This window comes from Haliotis rufescens, unplaced genomic scaffold (assembly GCF_023055435.1).
Source record: "Haliotis rufescens isolate VD_foot unplaced genomic scaffold, xgHalRufe1.0.p SCAF_6, whole genome shotgun sequence".
NCBI classification, from domain to species: Eukaryota; Metazoa; Mollusca; class Gastropoda; order Lepetellida; family Haliotidae; genus Haliotis; species Haliotis rufescens.
This window is the reverse complement of record NW_025964334.1, coordinates 11,951,692-11,972,246: the sequence shown is the minus strand read 5'-3', so window position 1 is coordinate 11,972,246 and position 20,555 is coordinate 11,951,692. Positions and strand designations below refer to the sequence as shown.

Here is a 20,555-nt window from a genome sequence, read left to right as displayed (position 1 = left end):
AAATTGAACTTTGCGAAATCGTGTCACTAACCCCCTGGCACGTGGATTTCTTGCAATTTCATCACAACAGAGTGTCCCATATTAATACAGATAATAAAAATCAAACGTGACAACACCTTAAATTAACTGACGAGGTGGCCGAGTGGTTAAGGCGATGGACTGCTAATCCATTGGGGTCTCCCCGAGTAGTATAGGTAATGGGGGTTCTGCCGCAACTCCACTGGAGACGGATTTATATACCTATACTGCTACTACAGGGGGGAATTTTTTATGTGTAAATGATCATGCGATTCAATGATAGTCATGAGATTAAGTTAAATTGGCTCTAGCTCAGCAATACCTGGGGCCAATCATTGCTTTAGATGAGCCTAAATGGTAATAAAAATATTCTTTATTATTGTTATCAATAAAGCAATATTCAACATTTTTTTAAGTTCTTCGTTCATTTTACTAGGAGACCAGACTATATAATTACACTCTTCTTGTAAATTGATAAGAAACAATTGATAATCGTATTTGGTTGGTTTGACATCACTGATATAATAAAAACCTTGTGGTAATTCTCTCCATTTAATAGCTTTTTCAATTGTTGTCTCCATTATTATATATATTTATGTAAGCATTTGTCTAAATGTGATCTAACGATAGTAAGCAATCTATTTTTAATCTCCAACCAGTTCTTTGGTTTTGGCACGGCATAATTGACGCGCTTGTTGCCTCCCCTGTTCTATGAACTTTTTTTTTCTTGTCTTCGCTAATACCACTGGTCTTATGAGATTATGATCGAATCTCCTGCTTCATTGCGTTGTATTTGGTGAGTTCCGACAGCACTAAACGAAACTCATCCTCGGATATCTTACAATCGGCCACTCGTGGGCCCGCGTGGGTTCGAATCCCATCCTCGTCGACAGTATCTTTTACAGAAAATGGCGTTTTCATCTTGTCAACTCTTGACAACTCGTTTTGTCTCTGTAAAACGTAAAAACGACAATGTGTCGCGATTTAGAATGATTTATTGTTAGTGCCATTTCAGACGACTGTAGGAGGGCGGATTGTCTTGAAACTAGGCTGGCGATAAATTGAACTTTGCGAAATCGTGTCACTACCCCCCTGGCACGTGGATTTCTTGCAATTTCATCACAACAAAGTGTCCCATATAAATACAGATAATAAAAATCAAACGTGACAATACGTTAAATTAACTGACGAGGTGGCCGAGTGGTTAAGGCGATGGACTGAGGTTACCTCCCTTGCTACGGAGGTGTGTGGACGTGCTTACGATCGAGCAACACAGATTCTCAGATTAAATCGTTCACAAGTTCCGTAGAATACCAGATTTACGCTTACAAGGTAGGCAACACTTTGATATGTAGTTGTGTGAAGACCTTAAACATTTGCATGCACGTTTGTGCATGCTATTGACTTTGGTTGTCTTTGAATCTCCCACGCTCGCTGGGTTCAAAATGGCGGACACCAAAGAGAAAATACATGAAAGATTGCACTATTGAAGTGAATGTTGGTAACAACAAAGTGATTAGTGCTAGTATATTATCTTGTGCGCTATTGGAATATGTGTCCGATGTATGGGCGTGCGTTCTGAAAGGAACAGAATGCTATGATGTCACTGTCCCAGACAGTAATAAAGCAAGGATTCTTGCAGAAACTGATGACTTGAAAATAGGAGGTACACCGATTAACTTCAGGTTACTTCATAGTGAAAGCGTCGTAGTGTCATTCCTACACCTTCCACCCTACATTGATGATGAGGAAATTGAAAACATGCTGATCAAAAGGGGTATCACTTTGAAAAGTGATATTAAACACAGGACCCTGAAAGGCACCAGCATTTTTGATGGTACAAGGTATGTGCGCGTCGCTGGCCACATTGCCAAAAACTGCAACACAGAAAGAACACTTAAACGTACATGTAGTTGTGAGCTGTGCTCTCTACCTATTGGTAGCTGCAGCTGTTTCCTAGACGAGGAAGACAACGATCAGTACAGCATGTCAGAGGAGTCGGAGCTAGAAAAGGAACTAGCCCCTGAAAGGTCATGGGATGAAGATCCTTTGGATAACGATGATACATCTGTTGAGGACTTTGAACCTGAAGAAAAGAAAAGAAACAAAGATGGACCAAAGGAGGGAAAAGGAGAAGAAAATGAAGAGGAAAAACTTCATGAAGCCTCTGAAATTCCTTGTACAAATAACCGTGTTGTAGATGACATGGAGAGTGATGATAAGACAATGAGATAGAAGTTTCCTCAAGACGGACATAAAAATATAGCACCTTCTAAATGGAACAAATCGTCGAAGAAAAGAGGAAGAAGAAATAAACTACAACCCAAGATCACAGAATGTGTACTTCAGAACAATGACTTAAAAAATAAATTGAGAGAAAGTAAAAAGGATGAACAAAAGAAGAAGAAAGAAGAAAAGGTTAATGATCGACGAGAAATTTCTGGCGTGTCTGAGAATGGTTTATAAACTAACAATGTTTTTGTACATACATTTCATACTTATATTTGCAATGGTCACAACATGGTCATGGAATGTGAATGGACTCCGTGATGTCACTAAAATGCAAAATGTATTCTCTCTACTAACGAACTCCCACGTCAATATTGCCTTTTTGCAAGAGACCTTTTGGTCTGATGAATTCATTGAAAAATATAAATATTTATGGCCAGGAACAATTTTATACTCTAATGCTGGTAATAATAGAAAAGGGATTGCTCTTTTGATCTCTCCTGACTTTGAACAAAAGGTGGCAATACTTGAAAAAGAGAATGATGGAAGACCATTAAAGGCGTCTCTATCTATTGAAGATAAAACAGTGATTTTATTAAATGTGTATGCCCCAAACGATCCTAGAGAGAGAATACTATTTTTCAATAATTTAAGGAAATGGGTTAATCATGAGCATTTAATTTGCGCTGGAGATTTTAATGAAATTCTTGATCCTTCTCTTGATAAAGGTCCCAATAACACAACGTTTAACATCCAAAGTAGTAATGTTTTAAACACCTTTCTTCACAAAAACAACTTAATTGATATATGGCGGTACAAGAACTATGACAAAAAAGAGTTTTCTCGAATACAGTCTGTATTAGGAGTTATTAAACAATCTCGGATTGATCTGATATTTGTTTCAAGAAACCTTATTTCAAATGTTATCAACTGTTACATTAGATATTCCTCTGTGAGTGATCACAATATTGTTGTATCAAGGTTAGACTTTTCTACTATAGAAAGGGGTCCTGGTGTATGGAGTTTTAATAATCAGCTTCTTGACGATTGCACATTCTGTCAAAAGATCACTGAAATAATAGAAGAGGCAAAAGGGTGTCCTTTACTTAAAGCTGAACCATTGATATGGTGGGATAACTTAAAATATCAGTTCAAAAGGTTTTCCAGGTCTTATGCATCTAAAAAAAGCAATCACGAAAAAGCGGATTATTTTAAAATTCAAAATAAGCTTAGAATAGAATATCATAAGATATCCTCCATTCCTGGCTATGTATCTTCTGTTCTACAATCAATAGAAAATGAGCTGGAGACATACGAGATTAACAAATGCAAAGGAGCCATTCTCAGGTCAAAGGCACAGTGGACGCTAGATTCCGACAGAAATACCTCATACTTTTTAAATTTAGAAAAAACAAAACAGCAGGGTAACTCGATCAAAGAATTATTCAGAGGAGATGGTACAATAGCCAACAACACAGAGGATATCTTGGATACTGCTCAACAATTTTACTCCTCTTTATTCACTGCTGAACACTGTAATTTAGAAAAACAACAGGACATTGTTAATAATATCAAAGACAAGCTTTCCGAGGATGAGAGGAATTCATGCGAAGTACATATTTCTCAGAATGAGCTAACCGTGGCACTCAAAGGTATGCAGACAAATAAATCACCAGGCCCAGATGGTCTAACAGTTGAGTTTTATTTGAAGTTTTGGCACATTTTATGCCCCTTCTTCATACAAGTTTTTGATTGTGTACACAAAGAAAACAGTCTTTCACATACCATGAAAAAGAGTATAATTAGTTTAGTTTATAAAAAGAAAGGTGACAAGAGAGACATTAAATGTTACAGGCCTATTTCATTGATAAATGTAGATTGTAAACTAATATCCAGAGTGTTGTCATTAAGATTACGAACTGTCATGTCCTCAATTGTCTCCCCTGAACAATCTTGCTGTGTACCAGGAAAAGACATAGCTAATAACCTTCACTCCGTAAGAGATGTTATTGACATTGTAAATAATCGTGATGATGATGATTCATATCTCATCAAAATAGATCAAGAGAAACTTTTGACAGGGTCTCAAATCAATACTTATTTTAAATTCTCAGAAAATTTAACTTTGGGGATTTCTTCATTTCATGGATTAAAATTCTCTAAACTGACATACATAGTTCTGTTAAATGCAATGGCCATTTGACGCCTTATTTTCCCTTAACTCGTGGTTTTCGTCAAGGAGATCCAATGAGCTCCATGCTGTACGTTTTGGTGTCAGAGCCACTTAATCTCCTAGTTAAGAACAATCCTGAAATCCATGGAATAAGTATCAACAATGACATTTATTCTTTGATATATCAACATGCTGATGACACTTCAATCACTGTTTCAGATATCAACTCCGTCGAAGAAACATTTAGCACAGTTAACTCATACTGTGAAGGAACGGGAGCAAAAATCAACATAGAAAAATCAGAAGTTTTGTTATTGGGTAAAAATAACCTTCGTGACTGTTCAATCAACGTCCCGGTTAAAATAAAAAAAGGTTGTGTTGAAATATTAGACATCTATTTCGCAAGGATAAAGCAATGTGTGAAACGTTGAATTGGAGAAAGAAAATGGACAAAATTCAAACATTGTTAAATTCATGGTTACATAGACAACTTACTCTACAGGGTAGAGCAACTGTAATAAATATCCTTATGAGTTCCCGCTTACGGTATGCGTTTACTGTACTACCTGTCCCACAATGGGTTGAGCATAGATTTACTCAGATGTTTAGTAAATTTTTGTGGCACAATAAAACTGCCAAAATAACATCAGATACCTGTATTGGTGTTTGTTTAGATGGTGGTCTGAATATACCAAAGTTGTGTTTTAAAAAGTATGCACTGAGACTTAAGTTGCTGAGGGCTTTTGCTTATTCCCAGCTTAAATGTATTTGGAAACAAACAATGCTATATTTTATGTCACATCTTCTGAAAATGAACTTGGGAATTCATGTTTTAGCTCTTGAACATAATAGGGGTAATTTACAAGACTTAAGCCCATTTTATGCTGAGCTATTATCTGCATGGAATGAAATTACCGGTGGAAAAGGACCCTTGCTTCAAAATGTAGATGATATCATGAATCAACCACTCTTCAAAAATCCATTAATTACTTTCAATGGAAAAACTCTAATGTTTCAATCGTTTATTTCAAGTGGAATTATTTGTATTAAACATATTTGTTTTGAAGTTATTCCAAAATTCATGTCCTTACAAATTATTGTAGACATTGTACATGATACTTTACCTGAAATGGACATTAGCACTATACAACAATGCTATGCAATCATTTTATACGCGCTTCCATCAGAATGGAAAAATATCATTTTGTCTGATGTTGGCAAAAACCTTCCCTCGGGAGACATCTTCTGCACGATTGATGGACAGGACATGTCAGTTGAAGTTTTAACAGCTAAATTTTGCTACGAAATATTCAGACAAAAACACTTCAAAAAGCCAGTTGCTATTTCTTTTTGGAATAATATTGCTTTGGACATTAATTGGAAAGATATTTGGCTGAATGTGTGGCAGAAAGATAAATCAACAGACTCTATACAGTTGGATTTTAAAATTGCTCACAATATTATCTTTACATATGATAAACTGTGCAAAATTGGATTGTCAAACACTGATGTTTGTCCTGTGTGTCAAAATGAAACAGAGGACATTTTACATTTGTTTATCTTCTGCCAAGAGTTATCTTCCTTGCAATCTCTATTAATTGACATGTTGACAGATGTTTGTCAAGATTCAGGGTTTAGTCTTGGACAATTATACCTCTGGTTACTGTTTGGATTCCTGCCAGAAAAAAAAGTTGTCATGTAAACCCTTCATGAACATTGTATTGTCAATATATCGAATTGCTGTATTTAAAAGAAGAGTTATTATGAGTCAGGAAACAATCTCATTTCACATGAAAGCTTTTTTCAAATCTTTGATTAAGCGTCATTTCAGCTTTTTGTTGTTTCACTATTCAAAAATGAATCAATTACATATCTTTATTCAAAGATATATAATGACCAATACATTTATCACATTAGATGGAAATGAGATTGTTCTCAAACCTCCTCTAGAATAAAACATGTAACGTGTAACGTGTAAAGAGCATGTTCAATCTGCATTCCTCTTTTTGTATATGTAAAGACGTGTTTAGATAATCAAATGTAAAAAAACTATTTCTCATATTTTCTGTCTGTAGTATCGGAATGTTATCCACTGCCACCCTACTTCTGTGATAACCTTTTTATTTTTGTGGTGGCAGTGTCAGCAGTGTCTGCGTCTGTAATACGTTCAAGAGAATAAATTTTATCAAGAAAAAAAAAAAAAAAAGTCGATGGACTGCTAATCCATTCGAATCCCATCCTCGTCGACAAGTTCATTTTGCAAATACATTTCATTTACCATTTTTCACGAGACACAGACGATTTTGTACATTGATGGTCATCAAACGGTATTGATGATGGCAGCCCATTTTCTTCTATGCTAATTAGTCTCCTAGGATGAAAAGATACATCCTCCATGGCTGTACCTGTACATAGAATCTGTGAGTGAAAGTGAGCCAGGTGCGTGATTTACCAGGTTCTTTCCTTCAAACCTGTCAAGATTGGGGTATCCCCGCGTGGGTTCGAATCCCATCCTCGTCGACAAGTTCATTTTGCAAATACATTTCATTTACCATTTTTCACGAGACACAGACGATTTTGTACATTGATGGTCATCAAACGGTATTGATGATGGCAGCCCATTTTCTTCTATGCTAATTAGTCTCCTAGGATGAAAAGATACATCCTCCATGGCTGTACCTGTACATAGAATCTGTGAGTGAAAGTGAGCCAGGTGCGTGATTTACCAGGTTCTTTCCTTCAAACCTGTCAAGATTGGGGTATCCCCGCGTGGGTTCGAATCCCATCCTCGTCGACAAGTTCATTTTGCAAATACATTTCATTTACCATTTTTCACGAGACACAGACGATTTTGTACATTGATGGTCATCAAACGGTATTGATGATGGCAGCCCATTTTTCTTCTATGCTAATTAGCCTCCTAGGATGAAAAGATACATCCTCCATGGCTGTACCTGTACATAGAATCTGTGAGTGAAAGTGAGCCAGGTGCGTGATTTACCAGGTTCTTTCCTTCAAACCTGTCAAGATTGGGGTATCCCCGCGTGGGTTCGAATCCCATCCTCGTCGACAAGTTCATTTTGCAAATACATTTCATTTACCATTTTTCACGAGACACAGACGATTTTGTACATTGATGGTCATCAAACGGTATTGATGATGGCAGCCCATTTTTCTTCTTTGCTAATTAGTCTCCTAGGATGAAAAGATACATCCTCCATTGCTGTACCTGTACATAGAATCTGTGAGTGAAAGTGAGCCAGGTGCGTGATTAACCAGGTTCTTTCCTTCAAACCTGTCAAGTTGAAAACGTTTGACTGCCGTCTGGGCACGAGGGTATTGAACACTTACACCTTGGTCGATTGGCCGTACTCATAAAGACCAGACGTTGCGTTACGCAATATCAGCTGACGAGGTGGCCGAGTGGTTAAGGCGATGGACTGCTAATCCATTGGGGTCTCCCCGCGTGGGTTCGAATCCCATCCTCGTCGACAGTATCTTTTACAGAAAATGGCTTTTTCATCTTGTCAACTCAAGCAATTCTGTGTAAAACGTAAAAACGACAATGTGTCGCGATTTAGAATGATTTGTTGTTAGTGCCGGGCGGATTGTCTTGAAACTAGGCTGGCGATAAATTGAACTTTGCGAAATCGTGTCACTACCCCCCTGGCACGTGGATTTCTTGCAATTTCATCACAAATCCTCGTCGACATGTTCATTTTGCAAATACATTTCATTTACCATTTTTCACGAGACACAGACGATTTTGTACATTGATGGTCATCAAACGGTATTGATGATGACAGCCCATTTTTCTTCTATGCTAATTAGTCTCCTAGGATGAAAAGATACATCCTCCATTGATGTACCTGTACATAGAAGCTGTGAGTGAAAGTGATCCAGGTGCGTGATTAACGAGGTTCTTTCCTTCAAACCTGTCAAGTTGACAACGTGTGACTGCCGTCTGGGCACGAGGGTATTGACAAATTGACGGTAATATATACACGCTTACAAAGTAAAAGACTTGTGAAAACAACGTCCATCGCGCATTGAAGAATTTCCCATCAAGACGTAGAGGAACAAGAACGAATCGGTTCAATGCTACAGCAAATGAATGAAAACAAAATGCAAATACCATAATTATAACCTACCAAATTTATGTGTATAATTTTAGGCAGCTTCCTTGTTCGAGGAATGTATCAGTGAATATCCACAAAAAGGAACAATATCCCACTTGTCTGCAGCTGTACAAAACTTTTAAACTATAACCATCTGGGGTATTTCCAAATGACGACATCCAATGAGCGCCGCCGTTCTTTTTGTCTGTTTGTTTAGGCTGAAGAAATAAATTAACATGCGCCATTTGTCGAAATCTTTATCGATCACAGTTAACCAATCAGTGTTCAAAAATGCATATTTAGCTGTCCTTGCAGACGGTAGCCCAGTCTCTGGTCACGCTCAGTTGCGTTGCGTATCATCCGGGTACTTACGGGGGAAAAACAATAACAAAGGCAACAACCAGTCGCGGGGAATTGCTTTAGATCAGTACCTCTTTAACTGACGATTTGGCCGAGTGGTTAAGGCGATGGACCGCTAATCCATTGAGGTCTCCCCGCGTGGGTACGAATCCCATCCTCGTCGACAAGTTCATTTTGCAAATACATTTCATTTACCATTTTTTACGAGACACAGACGATTTTGTACATTGATGGTCATCAAACGGTATCTACTTTGCTAAATAGTTTCCTAGGATGAAAAGATACATCCTCCATGGCTGTACCTGTACATAGAATCTGTGAGTGAAAGTGAGCCAGGTGCGTGATTAACCAGGTTCTTTCCTTCAAAACCTGTCAAGTTGAAAACGTGTGACTGCCGTCTGGGCACGAGGGTATTGAACACTTACACCTTGGTCGATTGGCTGTACTCATAAAGACCAGACGTTGCATTTCGCAATATCAGCTGACGAGGTGGCCGAATGGTTAAGCGATGGACAATATTAGCCCACTGAGATACCATGCCTCAGTTGAACATTGATAAATCACTCAGACACATTGCAGTGAGTCCGCGCCGAGCAGTCGTTTTATCCCCCGATGCCCATAAAAAGGTCAACAACAACAAGTAGCATCATTAAAGGTCTCTTGGTACGACGCGGCAAGGGCATAGAACCACTGACCTTCCGCTCTCCGAACAGACACGCTATCCACTAGACCTATTGATGGTTGTTGATCAGTTTGTAGTGTCTTTCACATTCGAGCGATGAAGCCATTGGTGACTCAATCGTATAAGATGCCAGGTTGCGCCCCTTAGACTTGCCAGGATACATTGATCGTTGGTTCCAATCACAAATCATTATGATCCTGCAGCATCTAAATTATGGTGGGGAATTGGTCCAGGGTATTTGTCAAAAGTGAATCTAAAACACTGGGTTATGGAGTATGAGAAGATCACAGTTTACAAGCAATACAAGTGTAGTAAAATCTCTACACGTGAACCAGTTGCAATAAACAAATATGTACGTGTACCCCATATTTTATTGCTCATCTACTTACATTAAAATGACCTTGATGACAATAAATAAAAAAAACCGATTTGATAATTTCTTCAGCGTTACCAAGGCACATGCGACATGTATTAATAACCTAATTTATGAATAATAAGACATGCAAACAACACGCGAACGTTCGGAAGGAGCTTCCAGGGAAATTTGTCATACATCACTATAAAAATCGTTTTCTTATTTTTGCTTATTGCACATCTTTCCGACGAAAAAATACAACCACATGAAACATAAACATGTTATTGGACAGTATTTAGTTCCACGGACGGGGCGAATTGGGCAACCGGAAGTGGAATTGGCAGGCAATATGAGCGAATCAGTTTTTTTCCCTTATGTTGTTGTATTTTTAGACGGCTAAAATTATTGCTTTATATTCAATTCATTTTCATTTGCATCTCAAGTACCACTAGACCATTACGTTTAACTTGAAAATATAGGACACGAAACAGCATTCGTGGAGCTTGGATGAATTCCGGAACCAAGAGAGAAATAATTCTAACTAGAGTAAATAGTGTGGTTATTAAAAGCGTTCTATTCTAATTGTTTAAATTTTATATTGAATATATATATTATTACAGGTAATTACGGTCACTAGTCATTGATATTGAAGGCAAGTAACATAACTAGCACATATCATTATGTAAAATGTTGATTTTGTTTGGTTATAAGTTTGTCTAAAGCTACTATAGGCCATTACTAACTACAGTCAATGATATAACAGTATCACTCTATAAACTTCATAGTATTACACACTTGTGTGACGGTTTAAAACTATTCAGTTTCTGAAAATCATTTCTCTTTTTTATCTATTTGTTTTCCAGGCGAGACTTTCACTTTCTGGGACACGCCAAACCGGAAGTCACATTTCCCCATCACAGGCCACGTGACCTTGCCATGTTTTATTTCAACATTTGTGGGCAAAGATGTTGCAGCTCGTTCTCGTCGATCTGCAAGTATAGTTGCGACATCCCCATCAATCGTCATGGCAACAGATGTTATACCCTTGGTACCCTTGATAATTGCAGTTATCCGTCCTTTGATCATGACCTTGACCTCGAATGTCCAGTTCGAGGTTTGTTCCTCAATCTCAAGCTCTGCCAGAGTGACCGAGTTCGGTTCTGACGTCACCGTTGTGTCTGTGGACCACGTCATGGACTTTTCGATGGTATTCTCCTCGGCAGTTTCCACGGTGTAGTTGAGACCAAAACCAATCGTTGCCTTGGCGACGTCAGCAGGCAGAGACAACTCTAGACCGAAGCTGCCTTCCTTTGCGAACCCTTTAGTTACGGCTGTTGTTATAGTAGCACTTGTAGTCTTCTCGGCTCTGTAAACATTGAGAAAGTGAGTGATTGGGTGGATGGGCCTTGAGTATAGCGGCGCTTTTGGCAGTACTTCGGTTAGTCAGCTAAATGTTGGACGACCTGAGCTGATGCAGATCTTAAACCTTTACCATTTTAGAGAAACCCAGGATCAGGCTGTAGGTTAACAGTCACATTACCATCTCTTCCTACCGGACAGACACTTTTAGTGCTGGGTGAACAGAGGCATATTTCGAACAAAATCATTTGCCTAAGGAGACACCATGTGCTACATCTGCTTCAGTTTGGGAAAGGACCGAACCAAAAAAAGCTCAGTCACGCTAGCGAACGCGGTCACCCATCCACCTAAATTGCGTTGCTTTACTTAACCTGACTTGTGACCTGTGGGATGTGCATTGGCCCATGTACGGCCACATTAAGGTCAATGCTGAATACACAGACTAGCCATTACACCTGACCATCTTGTGAACACTCTCACCTGAAGGCATGCGTCTGTGACACTCCTGTGTCGTTCTGGTACCTTGATGTGAAGACTGCCTGGGTCTCGGTGTTGGGAACGCCCTGGCTGGCCCCGGGGGTGGGGGTGTCAATCTGGGTATACACCGGCTTCTCCGACTTGAACTTGACATGATCCCAGACAAGCTGTATCTGAGCTTCTCGAAATTTGAGTTTCTTCCCTGTTGCACTTCTCAAGTAGTTTTCCCAAGCCCAGGACTTGAACAGCGTCTCCAGATCCGTCACCGCTCCGCTGTCCCTTCCTTGGACCTAAAAGAAGATGTGTGATTACTGTTTTACGCCGCTTTTAGCAATATATCAGCACTATCGCGGTCGGGAACGCCAGGCATTGCTTTGTGTACGCATGTGAAGAATCAAACAGCGACTTTCGGTGTGACGAGCGAACGCTTAAACCACTAGGCTGCTGCACTGCCCCGGGTGAAGATTAAATGGCATGAAGTTGGTCTTCTATTCCATTTTAAGGCCTACCAATGAAAAAAACCGAAAATGTTATGTTAGTTGGTTTACGAATGGTATTTCTTAAAACCGTTGGAAGGCGGTCGAAATAAAACTACAAAACAAATAAGTTATGACCCTTGAATGAATTTCGTGTTTTGAAGTGAATGAAAAAATACCTCTCTATAACAAAAATTACATCCCCCACCCCACACACTTCCAATATATATTGGTCGACATTAAGAACGAAATGAAATGAGTCCACTAGACATATACTGAACCATATTTATAGCTACTGTTTAACTGAATTATGATATTGTCGAAACTATATTACACTTCACGTCGTGACAACCTGCCGGTATGCATTCTTTACAAGCTGGATACACCTTATTGAAAACGGAAGCGGGGAGGGTTCACTTAAAATATAAAAGCCTGCACATAATTCGGGAAACAATTTGCCTTTGTCAGGAAGAAATGAGTCAATTACTTGTTTTTGTTGAAAGCATGTCAGGAAATGATCTGGTTATATTCTTTATACGTCACATGTTTGTTTGTTTGTTGTTTACCACCGCACTATTCCTGCTGTATGACGGCGGTTTGAAAATAATCGAGTCTGGACCACACAATCCAGTGATTGACATTATGAGCATCGATATACGGCAATTGGGATACGATCACATGCACCAACCAAGTTAACGAGCCTGACCACCCGATCCCGTTAGTCGCCTCTTACGACAAGCATTGGTTGCTGAAGACAAAATGATCAGTACGCTTCAAAAAGGGCGTAGGTGGTGCGCAACCCTGAACCCCCTCCGTAGATCCGTCTCTTTGGTATACACGACTATCGTCAAACATCAAACAGACCACGGTAAACTCACCCCTGACGACATAGGGATATTCAGGTAATTTTGTTCCACACCGGCTGTACTACAGCATGTTCCCATCCTGAAAGTAAACACAACTGCATAAAAATCTCGGGACACATTTTTCTCAAAAGTAAGGATGGGGGTAGTACTGTGCTTTCGAAATGATGAGAGACGACCACCTTCTATTTATTCCCCCCCCCCAAAAAAAAATAAATAAATTATTTTTAAAAATAAATAAATAAAATAAAAATAATAATAATAAATAAATTAAAAAAACTAAAAAAATAAATTAATAATAATAATAATAATAATAACTAAAATTTAAAAATATAAAATAATTTTAAAAAATAAAAAATAAAATATAATAAATAAAACACAACTGGGAACACATAGAACTCGTCTCTTATATTATGTCAGTTGTCAAACATGTCATTTTATGGAGTATGCTTAATATGACGCGAAACAAAATGATAAAAATAAAAAAAGATTTTTATTGGCAATGACAATCACTGATCATCATGACGCGCCCATTTTGTCCTACAATTTTTCTTTTTAAGTATCTGGGCATAATCTTAAACTCACTCAATTAAAACACTTTACATGACAACAATAACGTGAAAATAACACATTATTCACAACTGTAATCACACTGTAAGTATGCTGATAAGTAGGGTTTACTTTTGATATTATATTCCGATACTTTCGCTATTGGACGAAGGGAAAGGAGGGATATTATATTCCGATACTTTCACAACTGGGCGAAGCGAATGTAGAGAATAGGGACAGCAGGGATATCAATGCCGTAAACATGTAACCCACAAACCGCCTCCGTGGTCTAGTGGTAGAGCGTCAGCCCGGAGAGCGGAAGGTCCGGAGTTCGATCCCCGGCCGCGTCATACCAAAAGACGTTAAAAGATGGTACTTGTTGTTACCCTGTCTGGCGCTCGGCATTAAGGGGCTAAAACAAGGACTGGTCGGCTCGGAGTCAGTATGCTGTGTTGAGTGGGATATTCATGTTAAACTGCGGCGTGGTATCTCAGTGAGCTAGCACTATAAATCGGCATCAGTCCGGACTAGTACAAGCAGCCACACAAACACACACACGTACATGCACGGTAATAATCTTGGACGCGACGTTAAACCCCATTTCACCTCACCTGTAACCCACAAGCTACATGTATAATAATGGTCAAGTCGTCAGCTGTTGTGGGGCGCTATTTAGGGAGTATCATGGGGGTGGGGGTTGCCTTTGTCAACATGGCGTGCTGCTTGTAAAGGTTTTCCACCGCAAGGCGTTATTGATAAAGCAAACTGTGTATCTACAAGGTTATACAGAGGTTGACGAATATAATCGGTAATTATATAAAATAAATTATACATCCCCGTGTTATGTGTTTTCGGACGCTAACGAAATATTCGTAGTTTTCTCGCTAATCACAAGAACAACTGTAAAACATCTCACTCACTTATAAAAGACAACTTTATCTAAAAAGCAAGCCAAAATCTGAGTATTTACAACGTATGTGTGACGCCACAACCCTCGTTATAGCGAGAGTACTCGCGATAAACATGGCCGTCACAAAACCTATGACACAATACATTTGTTTTATATTCAATGAAATTACTTAAACGTTTTTGTGTCTCTCACGGACTCTCTACGCCCCCAAAACATCCCAAACCCCATTAATAAAAAAACAAACAGTGTAAATAGCGTTATGTGCTTCTGAAATTCCACAACTTGGCTAAACAGAACGGAATCATAATTACTTTTGTGTTGAGTACATACGAATATCAGTTATGATATGATGACGTAGATTATTTTACCTTGAAAGCCTACCTTTCTGGTGAAACCGCCTTCGTTGAACTTATCTTATGCTGTAATAATTTGTATCGCTGTCAGTATCAGGAATAGCTGGAGACGTGTGTCTATGTAGAGTAAACATAACATGGGGAAGACCCGGGGACTAAAATTAGATATGTGACATGCGCAGTCGGGTTTTCGATAGGTCGCTGCACTCAACTGCCTTTCGGTGAGTTCAGGCACAGCGTACAGGTCACTCTATATATTTCAATGGGTAATTGCACTACATGTGTACAGCATTGGCTACCCCCCTTCCATGTCAAAATATATGTATACATACATACAGATAAGATAAGCATATAGTTTATTGTTTGTGTGGTTGTTGTTTAACGACGCACTCAGCAATATTCCAGCTATATGACGGCGGTCTGTAAATAATCGAGTCTGGACCAAACAATCCAGTGATTGACATCATGAACATCGATCAACGCAATTGGGATATGAGTGAGTGAGGTTTTACGCCGCTTTTATTAATATTCCAGCAATATAACCACTAGGCTACCCCCGCCCCGCAATTTGGATATGATGACATGCATCAACCAAGTCAGTGAGTCTGACCACCCGATCCCGCCTCTTACGACAAGTATAGTAGCCTTTTACGGCAAGCATGGGTTGCTGAAGACCTATTCTACCCCGGATCTTTATGGGTCTCAGCAGATTGGATAGGATATGAATATTGTTTATTACTGTGTTACACAACACGCTGTAATATTGTTACATGTAAATATTAACATTTTCAACTGTGAGTGAGTGAGTGAGTGAGTATGTTTTTACGCCGCTTTTAGCAATATTCCAGCAATATCATGGCGGGGGACACCAGAAATGGGCTTCACACATTGTACCCATGTCGGGAATCGAACCCGGGTCTTCGGCGTGACGAGCGAACGCTTTAACCACTAGGCTACCCGACCGCCCTTCAACTGTGATTTGTCTGACCAAAATGGCCTATATTTACTTCATATATTAGGGGGCACGGGCGACCCAGTCGTCTAAGGCGCCGCGATTCGCTGTGCAGAGTTGCGTCCCTTGAGCCAGCCAGAAACCTATGATTGTGGGTTCGAATCCCGGTTCGCTTCTCTTATGTTTCTATGTTTGTCAGCACCATACCCGTGCTCGTGAGTTTCACCGAAGTGGTAAACGTCTGAGACCTGCATTACTTCGGTCTTTCCTCCAACATTAAGCTGACACGCCCAACTCACTCACTCACTCTCTCTAAAGGAGTAGAGTGAGTGAGTGAGTTGGGTTTAAAGCCGCTTTTAACAGTATTCCAGTTTTATCGCGGCGTGTCAGCTTATATAAATGAGTAGAAAGCACAAAGAAGCGTTACACAATCAATGAAGAAATAGTATTGATGTAAACTTAATAATATTATGTGAAAAATATTTTACCTGGTACGATTCTCTGTAAATAGTAAATGATCACTGATGCAATACAGATTATGCTTATCGTCGCTTTGTGAAGAATTGATCATGTTCTATTAAGAGAACGTCGCGATACAGAGCCCGTTGTTTGATATCACCTTCGGAAAACCAAGAGTTATAAATAGACATGATCGAGACCTCGTGTCACGTGCAGCTATTCTTTGAATAGAAACGCGCTTCTTACTGAAGCGCTCCATGTTTAAAAGAGAGAGGAATGGAGGTGCTTTTTCGAATTGCTGACTTCAATGAAGGTGGGGATAAGTGGGGTCGGGTCGGGTCGGGAAAAAACACTATTTTGACTTACTGCATTTGCAAGTGATTAACTATTGATTTTTCCTCCAGACTATTCTGCCATTGGCTACATGAACCAATGCTGCATTTAGCCGGGGAAACTGAAATTACGTATGAGCTAAAAAAAGATACCACGGGAATTTCAAAAGGTGATTCCCCTCTTCCCATCTAAATCAACAGTATAAAAGACGGAGAGCAGCAAATCCCGGCTCACTTTGAGGTTGAGAGAGGAGCGGTACGACGGTCTGGATACATCACCATCATGAATCCCAAAATCGTTGATCTATTAGAAGTTTTCAGAATATGGGCTTGGACTAATTACTTGAACACCAGTACAGGCTTTTTCGCAAGGCTGTTTAGACCCAAACTGAAACTTAAATACGCAGACATTGAGATAAAGTGGGAAAACGTGAAGACGACGGTCTTGGAAACTGAATATAAGATGCAGCCGGATAAACAGTCTGGCACCAAAGTGGTCATTGAATCGGAGTACGACAATGCGACCGAAAATGACCAGACACACAGTTTCAAAACGGAACAGGACACAATATCCACCGCTAGCATCAAGCTGACCAAAGGCTACAGCAAGCACGCGAATACTGGGATTGAAATGGACCTCCCGGAAGAAATGTCACGAATGAATGCTGGAGAGGAATCCCCGAATGCGAGGAAGAAACAGATGGCGACTGCTAGTTTCGGAAACAGCATTCACGTGGGAACTGACGAAAACAGCGTTGTCAGCAGGAAGAAGGCTTGGTCTGTGGACACAACGATATCCTCCAAGAGTGGGAAACTGACGATAGCCCAGCTGGAGGTGGAGGAGACAAGCGCAACTTATGAATTCGCCAGTGCCATCAAATTGAAGGGAAGGGTGGTTGCTGTCATTCGGGACAGGAGGAACATGGAGAAAGTTGTGCAGGTGGTTGAAAACGATGTGGCAACAGTTCTTAATGACGTTAATGACAGAAATGGAGGTAGGATGGGGGATTTTAGGTTTGACATGGACAACCGCACTGTTCAAGTGCCACTAGAGGGCACCGTCACATTCAGATATGGCGTGTCCCAGAGGGTGAAGGTTTCATATGGACAAAGGACTGATGAAGCAAGAAACCAAATCACCCCAAGACCCAATATGTACCCATCGCTTCACTTGGAGGATGTGTGATTGCTTTTATTGGCCTAGATGTAATATCTACATCAATAATGACATAAATATCAGACATTGTTACAAGCATGTCCCTAGCATTCGTGATATTTACCTAACAGTTTATATAAATTCTGAGTGGAAACCATTTCACTGTTATTCTGTTAGTATTCCTGATTCTATTCGGAGAGTCCTTATATGGATGGGTGAACGTGTTTCGGCAGTTTGGCTCCTGAGAGTTTCTAGGGCTTCGGTCCGTCCCCACACTGAAGCACATGTACCACATGTGGTGTCTTCTTGGACAAGTGACTTTGTTCGAAATGTGCCTCTGTTCACCCAACAGTGAATGGGTACCCGGTAGGATGAGATGGCAAATGTAGTTTGTTAACCTAGCGCCTTACAGGTAACGTGGGTTGTATACTCCCCAAGGAGCTGAGTATGATTGCAGCGTACACACTGACAAAGTGACCGGGGTAAAAAAAAACCCCTTGAGCATGCCCCTGTGCGGTGGGGAAATATGCGCAATATAAAATGACCTGTTATGGTATGTTTTGTATTCGGGAGAAGATGCTCCTTTGATGCAGAGTACAATTGTCATATTCATTTTGTGAACATGTCAGCACCATTAAAACAATTTATTGTTTTATATCTGACCCCGTTCATACATGTCACTTTTAATATTATGACTGTCGTTTGAGCGTTTATATCTTCTTCGCCTTATGCATGCATTGTTTTTGTAAATACACGAATAGTGTCGTTATATGTTTTTGTATTGGAGAGAAGATAATCCTGTGTCATATTTACTATGTGAACTATGTGGAAGTATCATTAATGCAATTGTGGTGGTGTCCATTTAAAAAAGAAAATAAATTGTTTTCATCCGACCCTATTGATATATATACATCGCTTTTAACAATATTGCTTGTGATAGTTTATGTCTGCTTCACCTTATGCATTTACCGTTATTGTAAATGCACGAACAGTGTCGTTATCATTTGAAATAAATTTAAACATTTTCTATTTCATATCTTCATGTCTTTTGTGTAGATTAAAGCATATATATATATATATATATATATATATATATATATATATATATTTGACCGGCTCCGTGGTGAAGTGGATAGAACGTCTGCCCGGGGAGTGAAAAGTCTGTGGTTCGTTCCCGTCCCTTACAAAAAAGACGTTCAAAGATGGTACTTGTTGTTACCCTGCCTGGCGCTCGGCACAAAGGGGCTAAAAGAAGCACTGGTCGGCTCGGAGACAGTATACTGTGCCTGAATGTTATACTGCGGCATGGTATCTCAGTTGGTTGGCACTGTAAAGTCGGCAATAGTCCGGACTAGTACAAACAGCCACACACACGTGTAGCACCTTCCTATAAAAATGCTAAAATACTGAACGCGAAACCCCATTTCACCTCGACTCACCTTAAAACTTTTTTGATAGTATTGTTGAGAGGAACGAGTGGCCCTTAGGCGTAGCAGAAACAACTTTGATTCTAAACGATTTTCTAGTATGGCAACATGACCTTAAGGTCATCTAGAGTAATACAGGAAAACATCCTTGAAAGTTCATGTGAAATCTCCACAGCCTGCTTACCTAACTCGAGATCCTCCTCAGTCCAGAAAGCACCATCTTCCCGAGGCAAGAGAGTTAACTGACTATAAAAGTCCAGTTTGCACCCTTGCCGAAATAAGCTGATATTATGGAGTTACATTTTGGCTGGACTAACGAGTCTATGCATAATCAAATCAAAACCGCGCAACAAAATTGAAATCCGATTCGTAATCTGTCTTGCAGATTTCGGTCGCTTGCAGGATTTGGAAAGAATGTGCACCGTGATTTGATCCACTTCGCGATGTAAGACCGTTTTATCGCAATATAGATGTTGATTATCGATCAGATCGTCTTGACTGGGTGGCGCCATAAATGCTAGTGATACGAGAAGTGGAATCTGGTCCATAGGAGAGGCTTAGAAGGGACATAACTCGTAATAACCGCTGGTGGCGCTACGATCGAGCCCAGGAATTCCAGCCTAGTTCGGCAAGGGTGGAAACTGGACTTTTAAAGTCAGTTAACTCTCTTGCCTCGGGAAGATGTATAGCACTTACTCACATGACATCATCAGAAGAGAGTGAGTGAATTGAGTTCAACTCCTTTTTAAAGAATATTTCATTTAGACCATGGCATGTCATGAGGCCGTAAAGCCGTTTGTCACTTTCGTGAAACCCAAGAGTATGTGTATGGTGATGTCAAACCAGAAAGTATTTGCGAACGTTGGATTCGAACCCTCGATAATAGGTTGTTTGCATACCGAAGGGACGCAAGTATGCACAGCGAATTGCGGCGCCTTAGACGACTGGCCCACCCATGCCCCCCATCACAACATAGAATATTCCATATGTTTCTATAACTCTCTATCACAATCGACAGTATTCCGGATGTTTACACATGACACCAGCATCTAAATATAGTAACTTCCTGACAACTGCTTACATTATGCAGTACTACATTCCTGCCAACTAATCACTGTCCAAACACAATGCAATGAGCGTCTACCGAATCTCAACAGAAGCAATGTAACACAGTTACAATCATTGTTCAACAATAAAATACACTGCCATAAACAGGTGATACCCAAGACAACGGGAATGGTGCTGACAAACCTAGAAACATGATCGGGGAGACCGGTTTGGATCAGTAGAATGACTAGTATGAACTT

At 39.8% G+C, this 20,555-nt stretch overlaps 2 protein-coding genes and 1 non-coding gene across 4 annotated transcripts; 2 read left to right on the top strand and 1 right to left on the bottom strand.

Annotated features, from left to right (window-relative positions):
• The first annotated feature begins 7,829 nt into the window (after positions 1–7,829).
• Positions 7,830–7,911, top strand: Trnas-gcu. Its single transcript has one exon. It is a non-coding gene; the product is annotated as a tRNA-Ser (tRNA).
• A 2,022-nt stretch (positions 7,912–9,933) lies between these two features.
• LOC125371602 lies at positions 9,934–15,070 on the bottom strand. 2 transcript variants are annotated; one of them, XM_046482854.2, is made up of 4 exons: positions 14,951–15,070; positions 13,126–13,192; positions 11,775–12,061; positions 9,934–11,301 (listed from the first exon to the last, which is right to left on the bottom strand). In XM_046482854.2, exons 2-4 carry the CDS (start codon positions 13,189–13,191, stop codon positions 10,767–10,769), a joined length of 888 nt encoding a protein of 295 aa, XP_046338810.2. In that variant the 5' UTR covers position 13,192; positions 14,951–15,070; the 3' UTR covers positions 9,934–10,766. The 2 variants fall into 2 exon arrangements, with proteins under 2 accessions (XP_046338810.2, XP_046338811.2); XM_046482855.2 differs by having other exon boundaries at positions 14,938–15,063.
• A 2,058-nt stretch (positions 15,071–17,128) lies between these two features.
• On the top strand, positions 17,129–17,851 carry LOC125374708. The gene has a single exon (XM_048385972.1). The coding sequence runs from the start codon at positions 17,129–17,131 to the stop codon at positions 17,849–17,851; it is 723 nt and encodes a 240-aa protein (XP_048241929.1).
• Positions 17,852–20,555: the final 2,704 nt, after the last annotated feature.

Excerpts from the sequence above, each read along its gene's own strand:
- LOC125374708 (XM_048385972.1), top strand. The coding sequence starts at position 17,129 with ATGCAGCCGGATAAACAGTCTGGCACCAAAGTGGTCATTGAATCGGAG.
- LOC125371602 (XM_046482854.2), bottom strand. The coding sequence starts at position 13,191 with ATGGGAACATGCTGTAGTACAGCCGGTGTGGAACAAAATTACCTGAAT. Across the intron at positions 12,062-13,125 it reads ATATCCCTATGTCGTCAGGG|GTCCAAGGAAGGGACAGCGG; the intron begins GTGAGTTTACCG and ends ATCTTCTTTTAG. Across the intron at positions 11,302-11,774 it reads TCACAGACGCATGCCTTCAG|AGCCGAGAAGACTACAAGTG; the intron begins GTGAGAGTGTTC and ends CAATGTTTACAG.